The sequence below is a fragment of the Eurosta solidaginis genome, chromosome 2 (genome assembly GCF_040869045.1).
Source record: "Eurosta solidaginis isolate ZX-2024a chromosome 2, ASM4086904v1, whole genome shotgun sequence".
NCBI classification, from domain to species: domain Eukaryota; kingdom Metazoa; phylum Arthropoda; class Insecta; order Diptera; family Tephritidae; genus Eurosta; species Eurosta solidaginis.
In genome coordinates, this window is record NC_090320.1 from 74,987,791 (window position 1) to 75,002,001 (window position 14,211).

Genomic DNA, 14,211 nt, shown 5'->3' on the forward strand with positions numbered 1-14,211 from the left:
ACATTTTTACATGACCTTAAAAAGGGTATACGTCCATATATAAAGCATGATTTCGTTGCCAAAACACAGAGCGAGTTCTTTTCGAAGATAAAGGAAAATTTGAAGAGTGGCGAGTTCCTTGCCACGTTAGATTTCGCAGAGAATTATAGTTTTGTAGTTCAGGATGCGGTTCAGTCATACCACTGGTCAAATGATCAGGCAACTTTGCACCCTTACGTTATCTACTATAAGCTTGGAGATGAAATTATGAATGAATGTTATGCCATCATATCAGAGTGCAACAAACACGACACAACTGCAGTTCATCTTTTCAACAAAAAAATGATCGCATACTTAAAGCAACAAGTCGGCTGCGAAAATGTCAAAAAGCTTGTATTTTTTCCGATGGGTGTGCGGCGCAGTACAAAAACAAGAACAATTTTATGAACTTACTTTATCACAGGACTGACTTCGGTGTAATGAGCGAGTGGCATTTTTTCGCAACGTCACATGGCAATGGTGCATGTGATGGCGTGGGAGGAACGGTGAAACGTTTAGCATCACGAGCCAGTTTACAATGCCCATATTATGACCAGTTAACAACTCCTCGCATGTTATATGAATGGGCACGCATATATTTTGATAATATCGCATTTGATTTTTGTTCAGTTGAAGAGCATACAGCTGAAGAGGGCGTCTTAATGAATCGTTTAAGCAAGCCACTACAATAACTGGTACTCGATCATACCATTCGTTTGTATCAATCGATGCAACCACTTTAGAATGTAGAGTAATCTCTGTACCTTCTGTATATGATGTCCATAAAATGATCGAAAGAAAGTAGGAAATTATGAGTTCGAATAAAGCCGAACATTATCAGGCCTGTTTTGAATTCCGACTCGGAATGAAAAATAAAACGACATTGATTTCGACTCGGTTTCTATTTGCTGTTCTCAATTCCGATTGTAAAAAATTGATTCGAAGTCGATTTCGAATCGTTTTCACTCCGATTCGATAACCAGTTTAATCAGCTGTTTTTGTTTATGTGTTTTGGTTTAAATATCATAAAATTTTATTTTAATTAAAAAATGCCTGCAGCTATGGTTTTTGCATGCGCAGACGCAAGAAGACGTGCTATTATGCGTGCGAATCGTAAAAATCGGGAGCTAAGATCCCGTGTGAATATCTTTAGACACCTGTAGCGCTATTCACTAACTTTTTTAACTACATTTGGAGATGTTAAATTAGCTTAACATAAATTTTAACACTTTTTCGATTCACTAACTTTTTGCCAACTCCAAACCCGATAATTTAACGTAGTCGATTTGGCATGTGTTATTTTAATGCAGATTTTTTGTAAGCTGTTAAAACATTGTTTACTTTCGTTTGGTTTGTGCAAAATTACATTTTATTTAAAACAAGTAAGGAAGGCTAAGTTCGGGTGTAACCGAACATTACATACTCAGTTGAGAGCTATGGAGACAAAATAAGGAAAATCACCATGTAGGAAAATGAACCTAGGGTAACCCTGGAATGTGGTTGTATGACATGTGTATCAAATGGAAGGTATTAAACAGTATTTTAAGAGAGAGCAGGCCATAGTTCTATGGATGGACGCCATTTAGGGATATCGCCATAAAGGTGGACCAGGGCTGACTCTAGAATTTGTTTGTACGATATGGGTATCAAATGAAAGGTGTTACTGAGCATTTTAAGAGGGAGTGGGCCTTAGGTCTATCGGTGGACGGCTTTTCGAGATATCGCCATTGAGGTGGACCAGGGGTGACTCTAGAATGTGTTTGTACGATATGGGTATCAAATGAAAGGTGGTAATGAGTATTTTAAAAAGGAATGGGCTTTAGTTCTATAGGTGAATGCCTTTTCGAGAAATCGCCATAAAGGTGGACCAGGGGTGACTCTAGAATATGTTTGTACGATATGGGTATCAAATGAAAGCTGTTAATGAGTATTTTGAAAAGGAGTGATCCTTAGTTCTCTAGAATGTTTGTACGATATGGGTATCAAACGAAAAGTGTTACTGAGCATTTTAAGAGGGAGTGGGCATTAGGTCTATAGGTGGACGCCTTTTCGAAATGTCGCCATTAGGGTGGGCCAGGGGTGACTCTAGAATGTGTTTGTATGATATGGGTATCAAATGAAAGATGGTAAGGAGTATTTTAAAAGGGAGTAATCCTTAGTTCTATAGGTGGACGCCTTTTCGAGATATCGCCATAAAGGTGGACCAAGGGTGACTCTAGAATGTTTGTACGACATGGGTATCAAACGAAAGGTGTTACTGAGCATTTTAAGAGGGAGTGGGCATGAGGTCTATAGGTCGACGCCTTTTCGAGATATCGTCATTAGGGTGGGCCAGGGGTGACCCTAGAATGTGTTTGTACGATATGGGTATCAAACGAAAGGTGTTACTGAGCATTTTAAGAGGGAGTGGCCATTAGGTATATAGGTGGACGCCTTTTCGAGATATCGCCATTAGGGTGGGCCAGGGGTGACTCTAGAATGTTTGTACGATATGGGTATCAAACGAAAAGTGTTACTGAGCATTTTAAGAGGGAGTGGGCATTAGGTCTATAGGTGGACGGACGCCTTTTCGAGATATCGCCATTAGGGTGGGCCAGGGGTGACTCTAGAATGTGTTTGTACGATATGGGTATCAAATGAAAGGTGGTAATGAGTATTTTAATAGGGAGTAATCCTTAGTTCTATAGGTGGACGCCTTTTCGAGATATCGCCATAAAGGTGGACCAAGGGTGACTCTAGAATGTTTGTACGATATGGGTATCAAACGAAAGGTGTTACTGAGCATTTTAAGAGGGAATGGGCATTAGGTCTATAGCTGGACGCCTTTTCGAGATATCGGCATTAGGGTGGGCCAGGGTGACTCTAGAATATGTTTGTACGATATGGGTATCAAATGAAAGGTGGTAATGAGTATTTTAAAAGGGAGTAATCCTTAGTTCTATAGGTGGACGCCTTTTAGAGATATCGCCATAAAGGTGGACCAAGGGTGACTCTAGAATGTTTGTACGATATGGGTATCAAACGAAAGGTGTTACTGAGCATTTTAAGAGGGAGTGGGCATTAGGTCTATAGGTGGACGCCTTTTCGAGATATCGCCATTAGGGTGGGCCAGGGGTGACTCTAGAATGTTTGTACGATATGGGTATCAAACGAAAGGTGTTACTGAGCATTTTAAGAGGGAGTGGACATTAGGTCTATAGGTGGATGCCTTTTCGAGATATCGCCATTAGGGTGGGCCAGGGGTGACTAGATTGTTTGTACGATATGGGTATCAAACGAAAGGTGTTACTGAGCATTTTAAGAGGGAGTGGGCATTAGGTCTATAGGTGGACGCCTTTTCGAGATATCGCCATTAGGGTGGGGCAGGGGTGACTCTAGAATGTGTTTGTACGATATGGATATCAAATTAAAGGTATTAATGAGGGTTTTAAAAGCGAGTTGCCCTTAGATGTATATGTGAGGGCGTTCTCGCGATATCGACCAAAATGTGGACCAGGTGATCCAGAAAATCATCTGTCGGGTACTGCTAATTTATTTATATATGCAATACCACTAACAGGATTCCTGCCAAGATTCCAAGGGCTGTTGATTTCGCCTTGTAGAACTTTTTCATTTTCTTCTACTTAATGTGGTAGGTGTCACCCCATTTTACAAAGTTTTTTCCAAAGTTATATTTTGTGTCAATAAACCAATCCAGTTACCATGTTTCATCCCTTTTTTCGTATTTGGTATAGAATTATGGCATTTTTTCATTTTTCGTAATTTTCGATATCGATAAAGTGGGCGTGGTTATGGTCGGAGTTCGGCCATTTTTTATACCAAGATAAAGTGAGTTCAGATAAGTACGTGGGCTAAGTTTAGTAAAGATATATCGGTTTTTGCTCAAGTTATTGTGTTAACGGCCGAGCGGAAGGACAGACGGTGGACTGTGTATAAAAACTGGGCGTGGCTTCCACCGATTTCGCCCATTTTCACAGAGAACAGTTACCGTCATAGAATCTATGCCCCTACCAAATTTGAGAAGGATTGGTAAATTTTTGTTCGACTTATGGCATTAAAAGTATTCTAGACAAACTAAATGAAAATGGGCGGAGCCACGCCCATTTTGAAATTTTCCTTTATTTTTGTATTTTGTTGCATCATATCATTACTGGAGTTGAATTTTGACTTAATTTACTTATATACAGTAAAGATATTAAATTTTTTGTTAAAATTTGAATTTAAAAAATTTTTTTTTAAAAAGTGGGCGTGTTCTTCATCCAATTTTGCTAATTTTTATTTATCACATATATAGTACTAGTAGTAACGTTCCTGCCAAATTTCATCATGATATCTTTAACGACTGTCAAATTACAGCTTGCAAAACTTTTAAATTACCTTCTTGTAAAAGTGGGCGGTGCCACGCCCGTTGTCCAAACTCTTACTAATTTTCTATTCTGCGTCATAACGCCAACCCATCTACCAAGTTTCATCGCTTTAACCGCCTTTGGCAATGAATTATCGCATTTTTTCGGTTTTTCGAAATTTTCGATATCGAAAAAGTGGGCGTGATTATAGTCCGATATCGTTCATTTTAAATAGCGATCTGAGATGAGTGCCCAGGAATCTACATACCAAATTTCATCAAGATACCTCAAAATTTACTCAAGTTATCGTGTTAACGAACAGACGGACGGACGGACATGGCTCAATCAAATTTTTTTTCGATACTGATGATTTTGATATATGGAAGTCTATATCTATCTCGATTCCTTTATACCTGTACAACCAACCGTTATCCAATCAAAGCTAATATACTCTGTGAGCTCTGCTCAACTGAGTATAAAAATATGGCTTTCGAGTTGAGAAATAAAAGCAGTAAATGATCTAAATATAAAATATATATCAAAAATACTTCCCTTTGCTAAAATAGCTGCATAAAATTATTGGCGCGTACAAAAAATTTATTGTTTTTTTCGATTCCTCTTTGAATTTTTCGTAAAATTTGACATTTCACTACCAGCATTGCCACATCGAAATGATAGTTAACAAGTGTTGTTAAAACTAAGTTAGTGAATCGCATGTATGATATAACAAACGAAAGTGTTTATGTTAAAAATCTCGTATGTAGATACGTTAAAAGTTAGTGAATAGCGCTACTGGACTGCAAGTATGTATACTTAAATAAAACTGCTGGATGGAGGGAGTAGCTACACCCTACAGAGGAATAATGGATAGCTATATTTGTGGTCTTATCTTTAGCGTTAAAAGATCACATAAAAACAGTGTTCAGGAGTCATAAGATGACATCCAGTAGTGAGTGCAGTGTTTTGGCAGACCTGCAGCTTCCTTGCAGTTTCTGCCCACTAAGTGCGGCGACAAAATTGAAGGCGCCGCGCCGCCCAGCCATTTTGGTTAATTTTATTGCGCAACATAAACTGGGTAGATTAGAAAAGACGTTATCCGTAAAGTCGGTGAAGCCATTGTAGTCATCTTTCTTAAAGTTGATAAAGGTGTGGCGTTCCGAAATTATAATTTAAGAGCTAGCATCAGACTGAATTTTAATCTACTTTTCTAATATAATTATACCGGGAATTGAATTTGCATCAGTTCTTTGATATCCCTATGCCGATCACTAGTATAGTTCTGTAACGTTTTCGTCGACTCGAGAATAACTCTAGTTATCCAATGTACCATTCAAAGTTTCTCAAGATAATGTATAAGCTCAAGTACTAATTGGGAATTTTTAGATTTGAGGAGTCATACCGCGTGAACAAGGATATTTTTAAAATACTCCTCGGCAAAATAGGCAAAAGGTTGGCAGAAAGACATCCTCTTATTTCACCAACTACGCAACTAACGGCTACACTCTGATTTTTAGCTACTGGATCATACCAACTGGCTGAAGCTAAGGATCAGGACATAAACGTAGGCAGAAGTAGTTTTTCCAAGATATTACACTATACTATCCAGGAATTGGAGAACTGTATTTGTGAAGAAAATATTCAATTGAATATATCTGCTGCGGAGATAGATCAATCCAAGCAATATTTCTACAGGCAATTTAATTTTTCGGGTGTCATTGGTTGCGCAGATGGCACTCACGTGAAAACAATAAAGCCAGCAGTGGACGAGTCCCTCTTTTTCAATAGAAAGGGATATTTTAGCGTTAATGTTATGATAGTATGTTATCAAATATTACAATATTTGGCTAGAAATCATGAAATGTCTCTTACAGGTTTGTAATTACAATGTGGAAATAATAGCAGTAGATGCAAGTCTCCCTGGTTCGTGCCATGATTCTTTCATTTGGAATCAAAGTGATGTGAGACAATTCTACATCAATAATCATACCGAAAACTCTTGGATTTTGGCGAACTCTGGCTATGCCCTAGAAAGTTTTATGTTGACACCATACAGGAACCCACAACACGGATCCATGGAACATATATACAATAAAAAGCATGCTACAGCCCGCCATATGGTTGAGCTTACTATAGGTTTATTCAAAAGTCGGTTTCGTTGCTTGCAAGGGACTCTGCACTATGATCCACAGTTTGTTGCGCAGATTACCAATGTTTGTTCTGCGCTACACAACATTTGCCGCAAGCGTAACGTTCCAAGCAACGAAGATGATAGGAATCACGAAATGCCAGATAGAAATGCTGAAACCGAAGAGGAGCATGAACCAATTGAGCAGCTCATTATAGATGGCGCAGAGGTCATGCTCGCACTTTCCTTGCGGAAACCTCATTCTCAGGGTTTTGAATTTTCTCTTCCCATTTTCTCCACCTTCCTCCTCTCACTTTTCATCACACACTCCTTAGCCTTTTGCTTCTCATATTCCTAACTCCTCTTACTTTTCCTCTGATATTCCCACCCCCTCATAATTTTCCACCACTCTGTTAAAAAAAATTCTCATATTTATTGGTTTTGGTAAAATAAATTGATTATATTGATAATGGTGATTTATAACTTTTATTCCAATAACTACGTGTTATTATTAATGGATCCTCTTGAAACAAGAACGTCCCTGAAATATACACATGTATTTTTACAGGTACACTGCTGGTCAAATTAATGTGTTAAATTGGCAATCGCTTTATTCTTGTCTTTAATAATTTGTTCAAATAAAAGAAAAATTTTACTTGTGATTTGATTCTCCGTCCAATTCAAAGATGCTTCTGATTCTTGATTCGAATCTCTATCCAAACCAAAGTCTGCGTATAGATAACTTCCTGCAATTTTCTCCAACTTTGGCTTCAGTAAAATTATGTTTCCTAATGTTCTATTCAATGATATGCAAATATATACCCCATTTATAATTATAAGGTCACTCATATTAAAATGTTCTAATTTTGTTTATCATTTCGTTTAAATTTTAATTTTTGTATAAATTAATTCCAAGTTAGGAGCCTTTCAAATATACGCCTTAAATAAAAAATGTTAAATAAGTTAAAAAAAGTTTTGAAAAACGTTGACATATTTTTGAAATACTTCTACTTAAAAAACCGAAACTCCATCATATTCTAGATTCTAGGGATATAACTCCTAAGTCTGGGGAAATTTATTTTAATTTTTAGAAATTTTTTTCTTTAAAAGAATATTCAAAAAGTTTGGGACGCAGATTTGAACGGCTCCTAACTGGCAATTAATTTAATTAGAACATGTCCATGAGAGTGACCTTATGATTATGAAATGGGGTATATGTATATTACACAAACAATAAATTAAAAGTTAACAATTTATGCAAAATTTGCAAAAACTTTAGAAATTTGTTTTATAGACTCAAGATTAGCACTACAAACATAAAAGTTTTTCCGAAAATTATTTAAATTTTTGTGTAATTTGTAAACTAATATTTACAAGTTTTTTAACACTCATTAACATATACGTTTATAGAAATGTCGCAGTGTTGTGAATATCGATTGGCACGAACCAAAATAGAAGTAGGATTAATGAAGACAAACAAAAAACCGCTGTGATGGCTGAATGGTTATAGCAGCGGCGCCTAAACGTTGCCGATGAAGGAATTTAGCAGTTCCCGAAATGGATCTATACAACGAGCTTTAGCAGTTGTCTAAATTTTTTCTTTCTATTCTAATTAAAAAATTTTTTCAATTAAGAAAAAATTTATCATAACAATAATAATGATAAAAAATTATTGTTAGGCCTTGAGCTCGATTCGAACCCGCGATCTTACAAATCAGTAGGCCGATATTACAACAAAAATTGTAAAATTATTAAAATAATTTTACTGAAGCCAAAGTAGGCGAAAATTGCTCAAAAAAATACCTGCACACATATTTGTTCTTCCTCGTGTACATTAGGGCGTCCTTTTTCCCAAGTATTTTAAATAATAAAAGACACCCTAATGTACATATAGAGATCGATATTCACAGCATTGGTTTAGCATTGCAATTACAAAAATTTTCGTAAAGTTTCCAACTTCAGAATCTCTATTTCCTCCAATCGTTCGTTATGTCTTTTTCTCTCCTTTTCCTCCTGCTCTTTAATCTCCAATTCTTTTTTCTTGAATGTTAGCAGTTCATCGAATGCAAGGGAAATCCGATCAAATGCAGCATTTTGCTCCATGCACACTTTTTCAAAAGTGTCAATAGAACGCCGACGTGCACGCGGATCAGTGTTAGCAGCTTTATTTGTGGTTGACTCTGCAATGCTGTCGCTGCTTTCATCAGCAGACTTTTCAGCGCCGTCACCTGGGACTTCCCGGTTGCTGCTTGTAGTTGGAGCTTGTGCGGGTCCATAGCGTCTGACGCCATCCGTACCATTTACGGATTTATATAGGCTACAGAGCACCGCAATTGCTTCTTCAGTCGGTGAAATAGGCTGCTGGGAATATGGTCCACTACCAGTTGCATTCACTTCGCGCCGGTTATCTGACAACTTTTTCTTTATAGTGGACTTCCAATCGACCCAAGACTGCAAAGAGGGTTGAAATAAAAGCAAAAGAAAACAAACAGTAACTGTGAAGGTCCACACCAAAAAAGCTCAATTCACTTATTTATAATTTTAAGTAAATTGAAAAAAGTTGTTTCGAATGAACTGAGCATAGTACTAGAAGCGGGCCCAGGGAAGAGATCTGCATTTAAAAGTAAATTTTAAAGAATTTTGGAATCGTGTATTTTTGGTGTGGACCTCCACAATTCTTTACTACAATAAGAAAATTGCAATCGAGATTTGGATTATTCTCTGCGACAGCACGCAACTGCTAAAACACGTTCAAAAATGCCGGGGGAGTTATAAAAAAAATACGCGTTTTGAGCTTATCAATAATCCGAAGGAGATTTTTTATTTCTGTCGAGATATTTGCAATTAAAGTTGAACACTTTCCGTAATTTTTATGTGGTTGTTGTAATCACACATTTAGAGTGTTCCGAAAAGTGCAGAAAGCAAAGTAATACTGAATATCGCGTAGCCGGTGATGGATCGGTTAAGGGTTATTTTTTTTTAAATCGTGGCCGAATGCAGCCAACTCAGAAAGGTGCCAATAAATGTTCACAGAAACAAAAAAATGTACTTCCAATTATTGATACGGTCAAAACGCGTCTTTCCATCCCCTTTCCCAAAATTTGTTGCTGAGTCTTAGCAGTTGGGAGCTAAAGTAAAGAATAACCAAACGAACTTGCTTACCTTTTTCCAACCAGCCAAATCTTTGACGGAGGACCAACAGAATTCAGGGACTTTGTTAGTTCACCCCATTTTGCTTCTACATCCACTCTGTCCCCTTTAGTGAGACCTCTAGCAATGGCTTCGTTGCCTTGCATAAAGGATAAGAGGATTTCTTCCTGCTTTGGGTTTCGCTTCCTTCCCCTGAAACATATGAACATACATATATATATCCATATTTGGAACAAATTAAAGCAAAGTAAAACTGCCAATGAATACTTACATTACAAAATCTTTTGTCTTTACCAAATATTTGTAAGATATTTATTTTTATCACACTTCGTATGATACACTATGCAATAGACATCAGCTGATCGAAGTAAATAAGGGTTGCCATTAGTTGTACTTTTTATAGTGACAAATTCATTGGACTTAAATATTTTCGAAAATTGTACTACTTTGATGTATTTTAGCAATTATTTTATAATAATTATAAATAATACCAATTATTATTATAATTCCTCATATAATGCCAATAGAATAACAAACATAGGACCAAAAATAAAAGTGCTTAGATTTTATGTTCTTCGAATATGGCACTCGAATATTTTTTCTCTACACATGGAAATAATGAGTTTTTCGATTAATACTGCGCATGCGCTGGATCGGAATTCAGCACAGTAGCGCTATTCACTAACTTTTAACGTATCTACATACGAGATTTTTAACATAAAAACATTCGTTTGTAATATCACACATGCGATTCACTAACTTAGTTTTAACAACACTTGTTAACTATAATTTCGATGTGGCAATGCTGGTAGTGAAATGTCAAAATTTACGAAAAGTTCAAAGATGAATCGAAAAAAAAAATTAAAGAAAAAAAACTTTTTTAAAAATAAGCTTTTATTATTTTGGTTAATAAACTTAACTAAAAAGTAAACAATAAATTGACTCTAAAGAAATATAACACTTTATAAGTTCATTGTAAGATTAAACGATAATTAGGCTTTTTCCTCTGCGACAAAAAAATTCTATATTGTACATAATTATATATTTTTAACATTAAAACTTTACACCTAAATTATTAAATCTTACAGTTTATATCACAGTCCTAATTGTTCTAATAAAAAACGTGTTAAATTTTGATGGTATAATTAAGAACATTTAGGATCTCATTTTCTTGCTATCGCAATGTAACACGCTTTTATTAGAACAATTAGGACTGTGATATAAACTGTAAGATTTAATAATTTAGGTGTAAAGTTTTAATGTTAAAAATATATAATTATGTACAATATAGAATTTTTTTGTCGCAGACGAAAAAGCCTAATTATCGTTTAATCTTACAATGAACTTATAAAGTGTTATATTTTTTAGAGTCAATTTATTGTTTACTTTTTAGTTAATTTTATTAACCAAAATAATAAAAGCTTATTTTTAAAAAAGTTTTTTTTCTTTAATTTTATTTTTTACTTTTTAGTTCGTTTTATTAACAAGTAATAGAAGCTTGTTCTTAGAAAAGCTTTAAATATAAGTAAAGGAGGTGAAACAAAAACACATATTTCAGTTACATCTGCGTATAATGCGGATTGGAATTAATTAGTACACATTTTATGCGCAGCAACTTCAGAGGTGTATTCAAAGTTTAAAGCATAGTAAATATAAGTATTGAAGTCATGAGCCTGGGCATTCGCGCAATTTTAGTGATGTAAATTGCATGGCGCCAGCGCCAATGCGGTGTCAGCTCAATGGTAGCTCATTGACGAAATGACTCCAAGCGAATTTTGACGCTACTTAGTAGTGAGTGCGTAGTACATTTTACTTGCGCTATTGAGTGAAACGACTTTTGTGTGTCAGGCACGAGTTTGGTGTTATTGGCGCTACTGGCAATGATGACACTGAGCTGTTGACGGTAGCGCTGGTAGTTCAGATTTTGAATCAGAGAAAGAATTGATGACCCGTGTAAATTATTATGGCTTTGGTCTGTAAATTATTATGGTGTATTTGTATATTTTAGATTTAATGCACAATTAATATATGTGTGTTTGAGCGGCCAAATAATAACAGTAGTATTGCTAAAGTGCTGCTTAGTTGATGGAATGTCGCTAATTTCCTAGCGATGATCAGCAGATTGTCAATATTTCGTTCAAAGGACGCGCGAAATTGCCACATCGGCTCAAATTTTCCATTCTTGATTTAACTTAAGCTGTTATGCCAATATTTTTCAGCCAGCTTCTTTCAAATAGGTAATTTTTCCAAAAGCAAAATAAATTACAGAAAAGATTAGAGTTAAACAGCCTTAAAAATTCAGCTATGTTGGTTATACACAGAAATACAACAGAGGGTTGTGTCTCCGCTTTTCGTAAGCGTTGAGATTCACCACGCGTGATACGCGTGATTCACCACGTCCAAATATCACAATCCACGGATAGGTACCGGCGGGTTTGTATGCGACTTAGGCTGTTATGCCAAAGTAAATACAAATCTTTACCGATAACTGTGTTATCGATTAATTTATCGAATTCTAACAAATTAATATTGCATTGTCATCGGAGTTATACATGTGTGCAAAATTTCAGCTCAATCGGACACCGGGAAGTGTATCAAATTTAACTTGCAAGATTCCATTACAGACAACAAAAGTGAAACTAAATAAAAGCTTATAAAAACAATCAATTGTTTGTACGGGCCAATAATTTTATGCAGCTATTTTAGCAAAGGGAAGTATTTTTGATATATATTTTATATTTAGATCATTTACTGCTTTTATTTATTATTTTATATTTCAGAATGGCACCAAAAACTGCATCCTCCACAAAACGAAGCCGAGCAACAGCCGAGCAGATAAGAATGATGGTGGACCTGCTTGAAGAGGTCCCTGGGTTAGCGTCCGGCAGATTCCAACGGATGCACGGCAAGTTGGAGCAGCAGAAGCAGTGGAACAAGCTAGCGGGCAAGCTAACCGCCGTTGGAGGAGCTTCAAAGAGTGCAGATCAATGGCTTACGGTAAGTACTGAGAAAAAAACTAACTTCCCGATGACCTAGGGACTCCAAAATCACCACATAGTTTGGGGCGTAGTTATACTATAACTTGTAGAAAACAAAATTGAGTTAGGTGATGCAGGGACCGAGACATCTAGAAAATTAGTTTTCCTATAATATATGTTTCCTGTGGGATATACTATATGTTTTAGTGAATGTGATGCCCAGAGTTCAAATAAAAAAAAATACGGTTCACCCTAATAGTTCATACTTTTTTACAGGTCTGGCGCGATCTAAAAAATCACACGAGCAATCGAGTGAAGGACATAAATAACCAGCGGGCCCAAACGGGAAATAGACCGATCTCGGTGGCGCTTTTGACCGATACAGAGAAGTGCATCGTGGAGCTAATTGGGGACCGATATGTTGAAGGCGCAGGCATATGTAGGGACAGTGTGCTTATGGATGAGGTCAGTAAATAGTCTCCCACAACCACCCAAAGAACTTCTGCACAAACTCCTCGCAGGTCCTCGAGAACGAAATTCAACGACGAGGAGGCCGAGCGCCAAAACAGGTTTTTGGCGATTGCTGAGAAACAGGCAGATACTATGAGGGTAAGAAATAATTGAAAGTTCAATATATTTCACAATATATAAAATCCTTAGTTAAATTAAAAAATGCCAACAGTGTCCTTACAAATTTAAAATATAAATTTTCTCATCCTCTAGATGCTGGCCGAAAACCAAATAAAGTTGGCTGAAAATCAAGAAAAGCAGACGGAGGCAACGTTTGCAATGGCCAAGGCAATTGAAAAAATGGGAAAAAGGTTGGAAGTGTGTGCCGAAGCTTTCAAATAACTGTCAGGTGCAATACTAAACAAAGACTAATTTACCAAATAATTAAGTATTTATTTTTAGTTTATACGTATCGCTAACATCAACCATAAAGCCATTTTAGAGTTAGTTTAGTTTAGTTTTTTACATTCGCTTGCCTTTTTTTAACTTTTCATAGATTACTGTTTCATGCTTCTTTTCATTAATGCATTACCTTTTCCCACTGACTATGTAAATACTTTTTAGTTGTTGAAAATGCGCTTTATATTTGACGATAGCGATACTATTAAGGTTGACTTTCTAGTCATTTTAAATGAATTTCCTTTTTTAATATTCGACTTGAAATGAATTGTACCTGTTTTGTTATTCGTTTTATATAACGTTTGATGTTGACGTTTTTGTTAAATATGTTAAAGACATTAAAGATGTTCAGTTTTTAAAAATATGTTTAATTATTACGCGAAACGTATGCAACTTTTTTTAAGGAAACCGTTAAACTCTTTTAAAATCTTAATTTAATAAATCTTAATTTAATAAAATCTTATTGTATTAATCATAAATCATTTAAAACATAAATAAATACGGTACTGTTTAATAGCTTACATGAAAAAAGGTGCATATATTTCGAACTATACTTACTTTATAAACCAAAATAAAATAAAAAAATGTGATACGAAAGTTCTATATTATAGGTTTGCATAACAACAAATTAGTTTTCCTATGATAATCCTGAAAACTTCTTTTAACTAACTTCCGCAATATTTTT

The 14,211-nt window shown here is 35.8% G+C and overlaps 1 protein-coding gene and 1 long non-coding RNA gene across 3 annotated transcripts in view; both read left to right on the plus strand.

Annotated features, from left to right (window-relative positions):
• The window catches only part of LOC137239940 (uncharacterized), a 30,776-nt gene extending 17,401 nt beyond the window's left edge, over window positions 1–13,375 (plus strand). For both annotated transcript variants that reach the window (XR_010949556.1, XR_010949557.1), the window contains exons 3-5: window positions 12,210–12,636; window positions 12,894–13,226; window positions 13,341–13,375. This is a non-coding gene — a long non-coding RNA (uncharacterized lncRNA). The remainder of the gene's footprint in view (window positions 1–12,209; window positions 12,637–12,893; window positions 13,227–13,340) is intronic.
• LOC137239074 (putative nuclease HARBI1) lies at window positions 1,068–10,444 on the plus strand. The gene is made up of 3 exons (XM_067763988.1): window positions 1,068–1,131; window positions 5,879–6,180; window positions 6,236–10,444. The coding sequence occupies exons 1-3, from the start codon at window positions 1,068–1,070 to the stop codon at window positions 6,845–6,847; spliced, it is 978 nt and encodes a 325-aa protein (XP_067620089.1). The 3' UTR covers window positions 6,848–10,444.
• Window positions 13,376–14,211: the final 836 nt, after the last annotated feature.